Below are 15,780 nucleotides of genomic sequence, written 5' to 3'. Positions count from 1 at the left end.
AGTCTGAATCAGGCCCTTAGTTCACTTTTAGAGAATTAAGATGTAAAACTCGGGAAACAACACTCAAGCACGGCAAATATTACCCATGGATCTCTGGTGCCGTATGGCAAAAACAGGATAATTGTATGTGGACACATCTGTAAATCACAACATGGTAACAGAACAAGAAGTATGGTTAGAACAACTAAGGATGTTACTGAAGCGAGAAAAGGGTTGTCCACTTATCACACATCCATCTTCTCCGGGTCATTAACTTTCTGCCGCTAATTGTTCTTAATCAATGTGGAAGCAGAAGCTAAACTGCATTCTTCATGGTAAAAATGGTCGTACAAATCCAAAATGAATATTCTGCCAGATACAGATTTTTACTTAAATGTTTTTTTTAGGAAAATTTTCAACATAATGTGCCTACAGGAAAGATTACACAGTGATGTTTGGCGCACAGCTCCTGTCTGGCCATTGCGGAATACTGTACATTCATTGCTAAATATCCTCAACTGATACATACATAAAAGACAATCCAATAGGGAATATTACTAATTATACTGGCTGCAAAATAACACCGTCTGACCATTCTGCAGGCACTTCACGTCCGTTCAATTCAATTCTTCCCAGAGTGTCAGCAAAGTTGACTGGCACATAGGTTTGTCCTATTGGTTTAACTGACTCACAGACTACAGACCCACCTGGAATTAAAATTCCCCTGGCATTGAGCAGTGTAAATGGGGAGACACAAACGACAGGGGCCCTATGTAAAGCACTTCCACTAAGAGTGGCACTTTGCTTAAATAAAAATAAAATCAAAAATATATATTTTTTAAAACTACGCATATGTTCTCACAGAGGAAAGCTATGTTATAAAGGAATGACATGCTGCCGGACCTAAGCCCGGCGGATGAAATACTGTACAGATGACAGAAGTCCAGCAGATGAAGATCCCGACGGCGCCTGGTAAGTATCCTAACCCCCCCCTCTAAAAAAAACAACAACCCCATAACCATCCCTTAAGGGTTCCTAACCTCCCCCCCTAGTGCCTAACCCCAACCTCCCCCCAGGGATGCCCCACATCCACACCCCTACGCACGGCTAACAGGTCCCGGCGCCCGGCTTACCTACATTCGGTATGCAGGAGCCTCGGGATTTCGCCATGGGGCTGATAGGCGATGGTATTTAGACACCTATCATTAGTCCCATGCCGGTATTTCACAGTCGGGAAGCCGGCGGTTGGTATTTCGACTGCCGGCTTCCAGACTAAAAACCGTTATAAATACAGTTTTAATGTTTATGGATTTGCTACTTTAAAGAGCATACAAGGGTTATTCCGCCTCCCGTTATGTCCCGTGACTTAAAATGTTCAGCTGAATGAGCGCTTTTATTAAATTTAATGAACGCCAATATCCTGCTCGCAGTACCAAAATTACACACACCATAATATCCTGTCCCACACTTGGCTGCATTATGTTCCCTATGGGCAATCTGCATGCAGACAATCACGAGAAGCATTTAAAATAGAACATTAATTGCTTTCCTCACTACCCTAATCATGCCTCTTTACAAAGAGCCTAAAATATTAATATAACATGATATCCAATTTTTTCCCCCCGTCTCATAAGCTGTAACATGCATTTTCAGCGATTCATTGCTCCCCATGAGCTAGGAATAAGTAATAAATAGTGCAAAGGCTCTGAGCAGGGTAGAGTTTATGAGTATCGCAGTCACTGTTACAGTATAGTAATAAACAGACACAGATTGTGTGGCTAACGGGCCTATAACAACAAATAGTATTGATGTTTTTAATGTAGCAAGGGAAAAAAAAAAATATATATATATATATATATATATATATATATATATATGATCCACAGAGGCGGCACTCAGGAGACTTCTCAAAGAATATAACAGCTCTCTTTAATGCTGATACATCGACGTTTCGGGACAATACGTCCCTTCCTCAGGATGCAAAAGACAGAATACATACGTATTCTGTCTTTTGCATCCTGAGGAGGGGACGGATTGTCCCAAAACGTCGATGTATCAGCATTAAAGAGAGATGTTATATTCTTTGAGAAGTCTCCTGAGTGCCGCCTCTGTGGATCGTATGTTGTGGGGACGCAGTTCCCCAATAGGAGGGCACCGGAGCGATGAAATTTATATAACATTTTGTGAGTGCCGGATAATTTGTGTACTAATATATATATATATATATGAGATAACAGCGCCAACTGAAAAATAGAGACTCCTTACTATAGTTAAACCTGGGAATTCGTATGATTTGTGTTAAAAAATAGTAAATAATAATAATAAAAAGAACGCCAAGGCGTGATATTTTTCAAAAACAAGCACACCCCAATGGTATGGGTGTCAGCTCAATCAGTAGATTTATAACAGTGGTGATCTGTTATATATGTGAAAAATAAAGTTAATAGAGCACCCTTAGTGCTTTATACAATAATGTGAATATATATCAATAAATAACCACAATAAATATATATATATATATATATATATATATATATATATATATATATAAGGTGCAGCGTGCTAAGTATACAAATACGATAATAAACCAACCTTAGTATTTGATACTGAATTAATAGAATAAATATATATTTTATAAAAATAGTGTAAAAAAAAAGGTGTAAACCAATAAATATGTAGTATTTTACTGCTATACTAGATAAAACAACTGTGATGTTTAATAAATATAGAAATTAACACCCATAAAAATTACATTATATATATATATATATATATATATATATATATATATATATATATATACACCTTTTGTCAACATGCTGGATATTTGTCAGTGTTGATGTGTCTTGATAATGACCCTTAGGGGTGGAAACGTCGACTATATTGATGGTGGAATATCATTATTTGAATAAATCCGATTGAATCATTATTCTTTAGTGTGGTGAGTGCCCTCATTTGGCTATTTTTTACCCTCCTTGGATACTTATTGGAGTACCTGTTAGGCCTTTCTCCCTAGTGGAGCACACTGCTGAATGACTTTACTAAGGGATGTGAGTGCTGTATTTCTCAAATTCATATATATTATATATTGTGATAGGATCACTGGTAAAGTGGTCTGTGGCAGGTACATTTGTCCCAGATTCCTGTCTTATGTGTTCTAAACCCCCAGGAGAAAGTCTGCAGTGTAGCAGGCTTGAGTCTCGGCTTTTTGAAAAGCCGGTTTGGGACCTGGGGGTTGTGGGTGAGAGGAGAGGGAGGGCTCCACCCACGGCCACTCCAGGTTTTGGTTCTCGCAGCCTGGTAACAGGCTTGTTAGGGTTTCCACCTGAGAGTGGCCAATATAAGCCTAGTGTGTTTAGGGCTGAGTGTCTCACCTGGGAGAGCAGGCAGGGAGTTTGCTCAGAGACACTTGAAAACCTAACTGTGAGTGTTGTGCTGTGCCTTTGTTGCTGGTGAGGGCATTAGGCCCTGCCAGGTTCTGGTAGTGAGGGAACCACCTGTGAAGTTAGTGCCCCGACAGGGCTAGGATTTATGTTTATGTTTTCTTTATGTTATTTCTGACACTGTACAATAAAGACTGGCGCCGACCAGCTTGTACTCGCATCCAGACTGGTGTGCTGCTTCCCTGCTGCTGTGTGTGTGTGTAAGGAAGGAGACCTCTACCCAGGAGAGGGACCCCTAATCTGACTGTGTCACAATATGGTGGAGAATGCGGGCAACCACACACACTGAAGTTGCAGCAAGAGGAAAACTTTCTGTTTAAAAATTAAAGGGACAGACACCCAATTTGTGAGTGTGGAAATAACGCTGTGTCCTTGGAGTCCCATAGAGGAGGCGTCAGCCAATGCTCAGAGAGGCAAGGTTCAGCTTCCAACCTACACCCCAGGACAAAATGGAGCACATTATTAAGGCCTTGCTCCAAGCTACAGCAGCTCAGCAGGAGACTAACAGACTTCAACAGGTCGCCATTGAGGAAACCCGCCAGGCCTTAGCGGAAAACAGCCAGGCCATAAGAGAGGTGGTACAGCACCTGGTTGCCCGGCCCAGAGAGGTTACTACTGGTCCTCCCACCCCCACTCACTCCGTACGAGCCAGTCACTTCCTCCAAAAAATGACTTCGGGCGATGATGTGGAGGCCTATCTCACCGCGTTTGAAAGAACGGCCGAAAGGGAGAGTTGGCCCAAGGAGCAGTGGGCAAGTCTGGTGGCACCTTTTTTGTCTGGGGAGCCACAAAAGGCCTATTTCGACTTATGCCTGGCTGATGCCAAGGACTATAAAAAACTAAAACAGGAGATCCTAACTCGCTTGGGAGTCACCACCTTTGTTCTTGCCCAACGGGTCCACCACTGGGAGTTCCAAAGGGACAAGCCTCCACGTTCACAGATGCATGACCTCGTCCATCTGTGCTCAAAATGGCTACAGCCCGAGACGCTGACGGGACTACAGATCGTGGAAAGGGTCGTGATGGACCGGTACCTGCGATCATTACCTGTCACTCTGCGCAAGTGGGTGAGCCATGCAGACCCTAAGTCCGCGGACCAGTTGGTCGAGCTGGTGGAGAGGTACGTGGCGGCTGAGGAGCTGATGAGTATGCCCCACCGAGCCCCAATGGCGCACCGGCGAACTCCCACAGACACTGGTAAGACTGTTCCAGGGGAGAAGGGTGCTGGGCGGTGGAATGTACCTAAGACTGAGGGTGTAGAACCTGGAGACAGGCCTGCCAGGCCAGGAAGGTTTTTGCCCCGTAAACGACTAGACATTAATATGACTCAGTGTTTCCGATGTGGTGGCTTCGGCCATATTGCCGCTAATTGTTCACTTACAACTGAACCTATGCAATGTGATACTGCTCATGTCTACCGCAGGGGGTCTTTCTTTGCACAGACAGCCTGTACAGCTGACCGGCAGGCTGAGACTGATAAGCACATGTGTGTACTCACTGTAGATGGCAACCGAGTAGAGGCACTGTTAGACTCTGGTAGCTTGGTGACACTTATAAAAGCTGAGCTGGTGAACCCCTTGAGGCGTAAGGGGAAAACTGTTGGTGTGACCTGCATACATGGGGATACTCTATTATGTTACGGCCGAGGTGAACATCGAGACACCATGTGGCTCTGCTATAGTTTCTGTGAGTTTGGTGCATGGTCTGGTGTACGATGCAATATTGGGGAGAGACTTTGCTCACTTCTGGAAGTTGTGGGAAAGCCGTTTTTTTCCAGAGGTGAACAACCCCGATCCATTTGAGAAGGTTGTCGATGTAGTGGAGGAGGGAGTTTCTTCTGAGTCAGAGTTATTACCTTTTTCTACTATGGTTGGCGAACTAGAGAATGCGGAGCGTGACGGTGGCCCGCCAACTGATGTGCCTCCCATTGAGGTGGGAAGTGTTGTTGGGCCAGGTGATCGTCTGCCTGATTTAGAGGTCAGAAGAGAGGTCTTTGCCGTGGAGCAGTTGAATGACCCTACTTTGGTAAAAGCCAGGGAGAATGTAAAAGTAGTTGATGGTAAACCCGTAGACCCTGATAGTCCTTTGTCCTATCCCCACATGGCAATGTGTCAGGATTTGTTATATCAGGTGACTAAGAAGGGGGAAGATATTGTGGAACAACTAATAGTTCCCAAAGCCTACAGAAGAACAGTGTTGGATTTGGCCCATGGTCATATAACGGCAGGCCATCTAAGGCTAGAGAAAACCACTGAGCGAATAATGCATAGGTTTTTCTGGCCCGGGCTTCATAAAGAGGTGTCTGACTTTTGAGCATCCTGCCCTGAGTGTCAGTATCATGCTCCCAGGCCACATTTTAAGGGTCCACTAGTTCCATTGCCTATTATAGAGGTGCCGTTTGAAAGAATAGCGATGGATTTGGTTGGACCCTTAATGAAGTCTGCCAGGGGACACCAGTATATTCTGGTCATAATGGATTACGCTACCAGGTACCCGGAAGCGATCCCGTTGCGCAATACGTCAACCAAGACCATTGCCAGAGAGCTAGTTCATGTCTTTAGCAGGCTGGGTATACCCAAGGAGATACTAACTGACCAGGGTACACCATTTATGTCAAAAGTCATGAAAGAGTTATGCCGCCTGTTCAAAATCGAACAGTTAAGAACTTCGGTTTATCACCCCCAAACCGATGGGCTGGTCGAGAGGTAAAACAAGACGTTAAAACACATGCTTAGGAAAGTGGTCGACAAGGATGGTAGGGATTGGGATTACTTATTGCCGTATTTATTGTTGGCCATAAGAGAGGTTCCCCAGTCCTCCACCGGGTTTTCACCCTTCGACTTGTTGTATGGGAGACACCCAAGGGGGTTACTAGACATTGCCAAAGAGACATGGGAGGGGCAGTCTAGTCCTTACAAAACGGTGATTGAGTATGTTTTTCAAATGCAGGAGAGAATTGCTGCGGTAGTGCCGATAGTGAGAGAGCACCTGGAACAGGCTCAACAGGCACAGCAGAGGGTATACAACCGCAATGCCCGGTTACGCAGCTTTGCTCCTGGGGACAGAGTGTTAGTGTTGGTTCCCACTGTGGAAAATAAACTTTTGGCTAAATGGCAAGGGCCCTTTGAAATCTTAGAAAGAGTGGGACAGGTCAATTACAAAGTTTACCAGCCGGGGAAAAGAAAGCCGGAACAGATATACCATATAAATCTGTTAAAGCCCTGGAAAGATAGAACGGTACTGTCGGCCGTCCGAGACCCTCCAGTAAATCCAGGGCCCTTAGTTCCCGAAGTGACAGTGGCAAAAACCCTGTCGGCAATTCAACAACAAGAGGTCAAGGAGTTTCTGATCAGAAATAGGGTGCTGTTCTCTGACGTACCTGGGAAAACCTCGGTCATTAAACATGACATAATCACTGACCCAGGGGTCAAAGTTAATCTAAAGCCCTATAGGTTACCAGAAGCACAAAGAGAATCGGTGTCGAAAGAAATTAAAAATATGCTAGAGTTAGGGGTTATTGAAGAATCACATAGTGAATGGTCAAGTCCCATTGTGTTGATTCCAAAGCCCGACGGGAGTGTGCGTTTCTGCAATGACTTCCGAAAGTTGAACAGTGTTTAAAAATTCGATGCCTACCCGATGCCAAGAGTGGATGAACTGATTGAGAGACTAGGGACGGCAAGGTATTTAACCACTCTTGACCTAACCAAAGGGTATATGTCAAGTACCGTTAACTGAGAGCGCCAAACAAAAGACAGCTTTTTCAGCTCCAGAGGGCTTGTTTCAGTACAAGATGTTGCCCTTCGGGCTACATGGGGCACCTGCTACCTTCCAAAGAATGATGGACAGGATTCTAAGGCCCCATAGACGGTATGCGGCTGCTTATCTGGATGACGTGGTCATTCATAGTCCTGATTGGCAGTCTCACTTACCCAGGGTACAAGCAGTGTTGGACTCCATCTATAAGGCAGGTTTGACAGCCAACCCAAAAAAGTGTTGTCTAGGCATGGAGGAAGTAAAATATCTGGGATACACCATTGGCAGAGGCCTGATAAAGCCTCAGCTCAATAAAGTTGATGCCATACAAAACTGGCCACGGCCTCTGAATAAGAAGCAGGTGACAGCCTTCTTGGGAATTACGGGGTACTACAGGAGGTTTATACCCAACTTTGCCACCATGGCAGTCCCACTGACTGACCTGACCAAAGGCAAACAAAAAGTCATGGTAGAATGGAGTCCAGAGGCAGAGAAAGCTTTTCAGGAGTTGAAAGTAGCGTTGTGTTCCCAACCAGTCCTGATGACTCCTAATTTTGAAAGGGAATTCATAGTACAAACCGATGCATCAGAAGTAGGTATAGGAGCGGTCCTGTCCCAGAACAAGGAGGGTGAGGAACACCCTATTTTCTATCTTAGCAGAAAGTTGAATGTACATGAGAGAAACTATGCCACAGTGGAGAAGGAGGCGTTGGCCATAAAGTGGGCGTTAGAGGCTCTCGGGTACTACTTGGTTGGAAGAAAGTTCAAATTGATCACTGACCATGCCCCTTTGAAGTGGATGTCCGAAAATAAGGAGAATTACGAGATGGTTCTTGGCGTTACAAACTTTTAAATTTGCAGTGGAACACAGGCCAGGAAGCCAGCTGGCCAATGCAGACGCGTTGTCACGCGTTCATTGTTTGGGGGCTTCAGTTGTTCCGCCCCACAGGTCGAAACAAAGGGGGGGGATATGTGATAGGATCACTGGTAAAGTGGTCTGTGGCAGGTACATTTGTCCCAGATTCATGTCTTATGTGTTCTAAACCCCCAGGAGAAAGTCTGCAGTGTAGCAGGCTTGAGTCTCAGCTTTTTGAAAATCCGGTTTGGGACCTGGGGGTTGTGGGTGAGAGGTGAGGGAGGGCTCCACCCACGGCCACTCCAGGTTTTGGTTCTCGCAGCCTGGTAACAGGCTTGTTAGGGTTTCCACCTGAGAGTGGCCAATATAAGCCTAGTGTGTTTAGGGCTGAGTGTCTCACCTGGGAGAGCAGGCAGGGAGTTTGCTCAGAGACACTTGAAAACCTAACTATGAGTGTTGTGCTGTGCCTTTGTTGCTGGTGAGGGCATTAGGCCCTGCCAGGTTCTGGTAGTGAGGGAACCACCTGTGAAGTTAGTGCCCCGACAGGGCTAGGATTTATGTTAAAGAAAACATAATGTTATTTCTGACACTGTACAATAAAGACTGGCGCCGACCAGCTTGTACTCGCATCCAGACTGGTGTGCTGCTTCCCTGCTGCTGTGTGTGTGTGTGTGTGTGTGTGTAAGGAAGGAGACCTCTACCCAGGAGAGGGACCCCTAATCTGACTGTGTCACAATATATATTATATATATATATATATATATATATAGATATAGATATACATACACACACACATATATATACATATACACACACATACATACATACACACACACACACACACCGGACTTTTGGCCTGCTGGACTTTCCCCCTACAATGCGTGTTTTTGGAGAAAACACTTCCCATGCACGCGACCGCTTTTCGCCCTATTCAACTGCAAAGGACGCAAAAACGCATCCTGGCAAAACTCAAACAGGCAAAAAGTGCTGTCAGATTTGGGGAAATCAACCTGACACCCCCCAAAAGATGCACTAACATGGGGAATCACTATGGATACCCCCGAATAGCCCTGCTGAAGGTATTTGGAGTGCTTAACTGCTCTCAATTGCTGCTATTTAGCGTCTTTGCACAAGTGGTGAAGAATAGCATTTAGCAGTATTTTTTGGCTAAAATAAGTAGTCCCAGCAAATTTGGGGTACATGAAAATGGGTGCAAGCATGGTTTAAATTCACTGAAGTGATGATTTAAAAAAAACTTAATAAACGCACCTTCAGCAAACACCTGCAATCAAAAAAACAACTGGGACATACTTCGGGTCCCCCCTGGAGTCTATTTCGCTAGTTTTTAAGTTGGTGCCCCAACTTTGAACTTTTTCGCCCCCAAAATGAAAGTACTTTTTTGGGGGGGATCTAAAGTATTTTTTTTTACTTTTTTTGACACAGTTTACCTTTGGGGGACTGTCCCTAGGCTGCCGGGGTGTTCCTGCAACTTTGCACCCTAAACCCCCAATTCTGCACTTTGTTTCGCCTCCGTTCAGAGGCGAATCTTTTCCACTGGTTACAAGGCGCAGGAGTAAGGTTTAGCCACCCCCAGGGGGAGATTAGGGTTAGGCACTCCCTCGGGAGGGTTAGGCCAGCATATCATACCAATTCCCCCATTACTCCCCTCCCTCTGCTACCCCTTTAAGGCTTAAGCCTAAAACCCGGATTTTTGTTCATGAACGCACATCATCCTGGGTCTGGCGTAAGTCTGAAAGGTGCGACCTGGGTTCACAGTCCCAGGCTCGCTAGCAGAGTTTTTCCCAGGATGCGCAACCCGGGTCTTTGACCCGGCTCAAGTTTGAAAGGTGCAACTCGGGTCTTGATGACCTGGGTCGCATCTAAAACAAACTGATTGAATGGGGACAGTGGCGCTTAGAGACGATTTACAAACAGATACATTCTGACATGGTTTAAAAAAATTATGTAAAAAATAATCAGTTAGTAAATGTATGATTTAGACCCTGAAATACAAAATCGACCTTTACTAAATATACCCCTTGGTGTCCAGGGCTATGGAAGGTCCCATTTTGGCAGCTCACCCCCCAATGCAGGAGGTGCTTTTCCGTTTGGCAGCCCAGCGGTGTGAGAGTAACACATGAGATTTGATGGATTATGGAGAAAGCCTACCTTTCTTCTACAGATGTCAGATTGTCGATTTCAGTCATCACCTCTGCAATTTCAAACTTCAACCTCTGTATGAAGGGAAGACGATATATAAAGGTTACATACGGTTAATACCAAATGCAAGTCACCCCATTTACATGTGAGAGTTATTGAAGCATCAACCAGTATTGTGCATTAGGGCTTTTTGGGGGATTAGTGAGGCTTTAACATCACGGGTGAATTATGCCACTATTAAGATTCTATATAAACCATTTTATCTGAAGAAAAAACAAGACTGACTTCAAAAGTAACATCTAAGTAAGTTTGTGATGTGACTTTTACACATAGACTTAAACAGAGTGTAAGAAGAATGAAAGAAGCATGTGTGTGAGGACCAGGGTTAGCATTGTAATGTTTCCATCAGCAACACAGGCAACCAGATTTCCAGTACAGAATTCACCAAAGCGGTCACCCCGCTTATGTACATTACATGCACAGCACAGGTCTATACAAGCGACCACCAGCGTCCAGTAACCTCATATGGACGATCTGTGGATGGAGCCAATGAATAAAATGGTGACCTTCAGTTAATTGCGCACCAGCAGGACCTACCTTAGACGACAATGTGAAAGCAAAACAGAGGTTTAACAGGGAGCTTTTCATCTTGCTAAACGTGGGCAAGCACAAAATAATGTAATAACTGCAACCACAGTATTCATCTCACAGGCGCAGAATAATGGATTCAGTTTGAAAAATAAAAAATGGAGTAAAATACTAAAGTATAATGAATATAGGCATTAGCGTGGAGACATCAGCGGGCTGAACATTGCCGGAGGCTGCCACGCTGTGTGTGCTACTGTCCACTCTGCCACCGCAGGCTAGTGTTCATCGCTAGCCAGGATTCCGGGATATCCTTAATGTTACTACATAGAAGAGCGGTGAGTGACATTTGCAGTTGAGTCAAACTTTGGGCCATATTGAATTAGCCGCGATAAGCAGTTTTCAGTCAAAAAGTTCTCGCCGGTGACATCATTTCGCCAGGCGAAAACTTATCCCTGTATTCAATTCCAAAGACTTTTCGCCGGTGCGAAAAGTCTGCGCCTTGTAACCAGCGGAAAAGATTTGCCTCTGAATGCAGACGGAAAAAAGTGCCGAATTGGGGGTTTGGTGGGGAACACCCCTGCAGCCTTGGGACAGCCCCCGAAAGATAACCTGTGTCATAAAAAAGTTAAAGTAGTTTAGATCACCCCAAAAAAGTACTTTCGTTTTGTGGGCAAAAAAATCCAAAGTTGGGGGACAAACTTAAAAACTAGCGAAATAGACTCCAAGTCCCCCAAGTATGCCTCAGGTGTTTTATTGATTGCAGGTGTTTGCTGAAGGTGCGTTTTTTAAAACCTCACTTTAGCGATTTTTAACCATGCTTCGACCATTTTCTTCTACCCCAAATTTGCTGGGACTACTTATTTTTGCCCAAAAAAACCCCTGCTAAATGCTATTCTTCACCACTTGTGCAAAGACGCTAATTAGCAGCTATTGAGAGCATTTAAGCACCCAGAATACCTTCAGCAGGGGTATTCTGAGGTATCTATAGTGATCCCCAATGTCAGTGCATCTTTTGGGGTGTCAGGCTCATTTCCCCAAATCTGACAGCACTTTGCCTATTTGAGTTTCGCCGGGACGCGTTTTCGCGTCCTTTGGAATTGAATAGGGCGAAAAGCGGCCTTGCACACGGAAAGTGTTTTCTCCAAAAACACACGATGTAGGCGAAAAGGACGGGGCTTTTCGCGGCTAATTGAATACGCCCCTTTCCGGCTTTCTTTCCCTGGACATTAGCACATATATACGGATTGTGTTATCTCCTATCAGGAGTGGATTTATGCATCTTTATCCCTATTGGCAGGACATTTAATATTTGTCTGCAAGTCATTTCTTGAAGGAATTTTGTTTCCAGTTGAGAATATCAAATCCAATGGATACTTATTTCAGCCTATATTAGTGCACTGAGTGATACATTTTTTTCAATGTTTAATTAACCTTGTATCTATTATCCTAGGAACTGCAGTTCTTTTTATGTATGTTATTGTATTGTATATTGTTGCAAATTAAGTTGTGATCGACAGCTCTGTCCTATTTTATTATTAGTGGGTACAAGCGCAGACTTACACATTTTGTCACAATGAAATTAGGGCCTGTTGCAGAGTTGTACGCTATAGCACAGCCGCTGTGACTTTGTACGCAGCAGCTGTGCAATAATATTCTAATACCACAGGAGGTGTCTTGTGTAAATAGACGGGTTCTGCGATCCGCTCATGTGTTCGAGGACGCAGCCATCAGATCACTTGTGTGAACATCGATCACCTGAGTAACCCTCATGTTAGTCAGGATGGCCGTGAAATTCACACAGCCGGGGCCAGTGAAGCTGCATGGGAAGAAGCAGACACTGCCCTCAGCACGCCTCGAAAATGTTCAAAACTCACCCGTTGCGCACACCCTGAATCAGACCCATCGCACCACCCAAATGCCTCTGACTTGGATCCACATACCACTGCCCATCTTTCCTTGCTGTGATCCGACCCATCAACAAGACTGCGGTCTATCTCTCCGATAATGAACCAGCCATCCAAAGTACCCATGGGTAACATTCCATGTATCCTAATGGATAGACACTCTCACTGAAATGCTGAAGTGATTTTATTAAATGGAATACGGTAGCATTAAACCTGTGAGGATTTTTTTTTAGTAACCTGTGGTAATATATTGCATGAATCGTGTTAATTAGTGGAAGAAAAGGGCCTGATTCAGATATGTACAGTATTGCACAGCGGCAAATCCATAAGAATGATGTCCAAATAAGGTGCATAAACGGCATAGAATTTCATAGCGAACAAATCAATTGCATTAATATCCAATAATTAAAGTGCTTGTAGTTTTAGTGCAAAAATGCAGCATCAAAATTGCATAGTGTCCAGAATGTGCAATTATATATATATAAGGTTTTTTTTTTTTTTCCTTTTCTTTCTTAATCCATTTGAATACTGTGGTATTTAGATGAATATGTTTATAGTTTCCTATTGCGTTTTCGATTCCATTATTATTTTTGCTTGATTCTATTATATGTTCTTATAGCCATTTTGCATAGTGATACATTGTATCTTTGTCCGTCTTATTTGTTTAGGGTTTATTGTATCTATGGTGATGGGGAGCACATGCATGACGTGCCCTCTGATGACGTAATTTCATGTACCGGACGGACGGGTGCTCAGTCCCGCTTCCGGTGTTTCCACACGGTGGGTGAAGACTACTTATGGTAGGAGTATTGTTATGTTTATTTCTAAGCCTGACGAAAGTGCTGAATAAAATAGCACTGAAACGTTGCTAATTTAACATGCCGTGATACAAGTGTATTCATTCACAAGCAGTCAAGAGTGCTGCACCGTCTGTATGTATGTATCTGACTCTTTAGTGCGGGCACCCGATGCTATATTCTGATGTTACAAGGAGAGCTGAACACCACGCTGTTTGTGTGTGTATATATTTTATTTATATATATATATATATATATATATATGATACATACACACTTTATAAAATTATACTCAGAGTGTTGGGTCAGTGCATGTGCATTTAGCTGTATATGTATTTATGTCCCAACGTGACAGACCACAGTACGAGATACTATATCACATTACATCCCATAACTCTAATATCCGGTTTACATATACTACTGGATAACGCTCTTACAACTACAACCAGCTGCGTCCAATCATTTAGTATTGGTAAAATGCCACAGACAGGAACTAGTCTTCATATTTCAGATGACTAATGTCCACCCAGAAAGGAGTTGCTCAATTTTAAGAAGAAGTCCAGCAACATAATCAGAAAGCAGTCTGTACAGAGACAGCACATATTTTGGTCTCTCCCTCCTGGATGCTACACACCCACTGATGAGTGGTCCCATCTATTCCTTCATTCAGCTGGATAAAAAGATCCCACACATTATATCACACAAACATCCCAGCTATCTCCTGTACCATGAGAACCAAAAACATTTATCTCCACAGCTGGGACCTTGTAACCTAAGTGAGTGAGCATGACGTACGCCATGACGGGTGAGGGAGTGGCTTGCTGTGGCACGAAAGATTTGAGTTTGGTGATGACCGATCAGCGGCTTACATAACAGGCTTTACTCACCTAGCCATGTTATTTTATAAATGTTTCTAACAATACAATGTGCGTGACTGATCGCACTAGCTCCACCTGCACGAGTTGAGCCCTATAACCACACACGAAGGGGTGACTAAACACAAAATAAGTGCAAGGGCCAAACAACTAAATGTTTTTTGATTAGGCATCATTACCACCTCTGGCTTTACAAGAAAAGGCCGATCTAACTCTGTGATGCGGTCACGATTGGGGAGAACCACATCCTGTCATCTGTTTAGATAAATGTAGAACCGCACTGTGCAATGTTCAAAATTACCTCAATGTCATCTATAAGCTCTTTTTTCCTGCGTCTTATATTTAACAGTTCTTCCCTCTCCTCAGATGAAAGGTCTTCTGGCACTGAAAAAAAAACAAAACAAGATAGATAAAAAGATTTTAAAACTATGTGCAAAACAAACAATAACACTAAAAATAAATCTGACCACTTCCTAACCAGACAATTCTATTAATATGGAAGTGACAAAACCTTTCCAAACCACAATGACAGCCGCTGTCAAACATATAATGCTACAAATGTTATATGACTTTCAGAATTAAAATCCGCCCGTGCGTTTTCTTTCAGTGCCACACTGACATGTTACACATGCAACGCTTCCATTCCCATGACTACGGACTAATTCAATTTACCAGTTTCATTGCCTGGTCACAGTGACACAAGACAGCAGCCACAGATGTGATGTAAAGCAGCACACAATGTTCATGTACACTGTGTACCTTTCAGAATCACAACCCCTATGATAAAGGATTGGTACCTAGTAATACAGCAGAATCTGCCTCAGGTATGTCATTTGATTGAAGACAATACCTGCAATAGTTCCAGTGCATGCAAGAAAAATGTGAGCATCCACAGGAGGTTAAATGCTTACATGGGCGCTGGGGACTGAGATGACTGCTGTAACCAGTGGAGCTCAGGGTAGGCCTTTGATCTGCTGCTGGAGCCAGTAATCAGCTGATTGTCTGCACACAGGCCCACCCCATCAAGCTGCTCTAATGCAGAGACTGTAAACCACTACAGACTAATCTCTCTGAAAGACGCAAAAAAAAATAATCAGTGTTTCCACCAACAAACAGTGTTCTCTCCTACACACTATTGATCTATGGGAGATGCAAATGTAAGACAAAAGATCATTTGTTAAGATAATGAAATTAATGATAAGAAAAGCAAGAAGCTATATAAATTCAGTACAGCAACCAAGAGCTGCATATTAATAACCTGGTCCGGTTCCAAGCGGCAGACAACCACAAAGGTCACAGCAGACAGGATCCCAAAATCGAACCACCAATGAAAGCATTAGTTGTCAAATAAATATGTTTTAGGCTAATGCTTCCCTTAAAAGGAATGGTCACTTTAGGCAGAATCCTCTTTCCCAGGACTGC

At 43.7% G+C, this 15,780-nt stretch overlaps 1 protein-coding gene across 1 annotated transcript in view; it reads right to left on the bottom strand.

The window, feature by feature from the left end:
• Positions 1–15,780, bottom strand: part of CYTH3 (cytohesin 3) — a 148,549-nt gene that overhangs the window by 60,117 nt on the left and 72,652 nt on the right. The window contains exons 2-3 of the mRNA XM_088451955.1: positions 14,660–14,742; positions 10,204–10,268 (exon numbers count right to left, since the gene is read on the bottom strand). Of these exons, the coding sequence (XP_088308081.1) occupies positions 10,204–10,268; positions 14,660–14,742 (148 nt within the window). The remainder of the gene's footprint in view (positions 1–10,203; positions 10,269–14,659; positions 14,743–15,780) is intronic.

This window comes from Taudactylus pleione, unplaced genomic scaffold (genome assembly GCF_031769625.1).
Source record: "Taudactylus pleione unplaced genomic scaffold, aTauple2 ptg000032l, whole genome shotgun sequence".
In the NCBI taxonomy this organism is placed as follows: Eukaryota; Metazoa; Chordata; class Amphibia; order Anura; family Myobatrachidae; genus Taudactylus; species Taudactylus pleione.
Note: the sequence above shows the minus strand (reverse complement) of the source record. Positions and strands in the feature narration are given on the sequence as shown.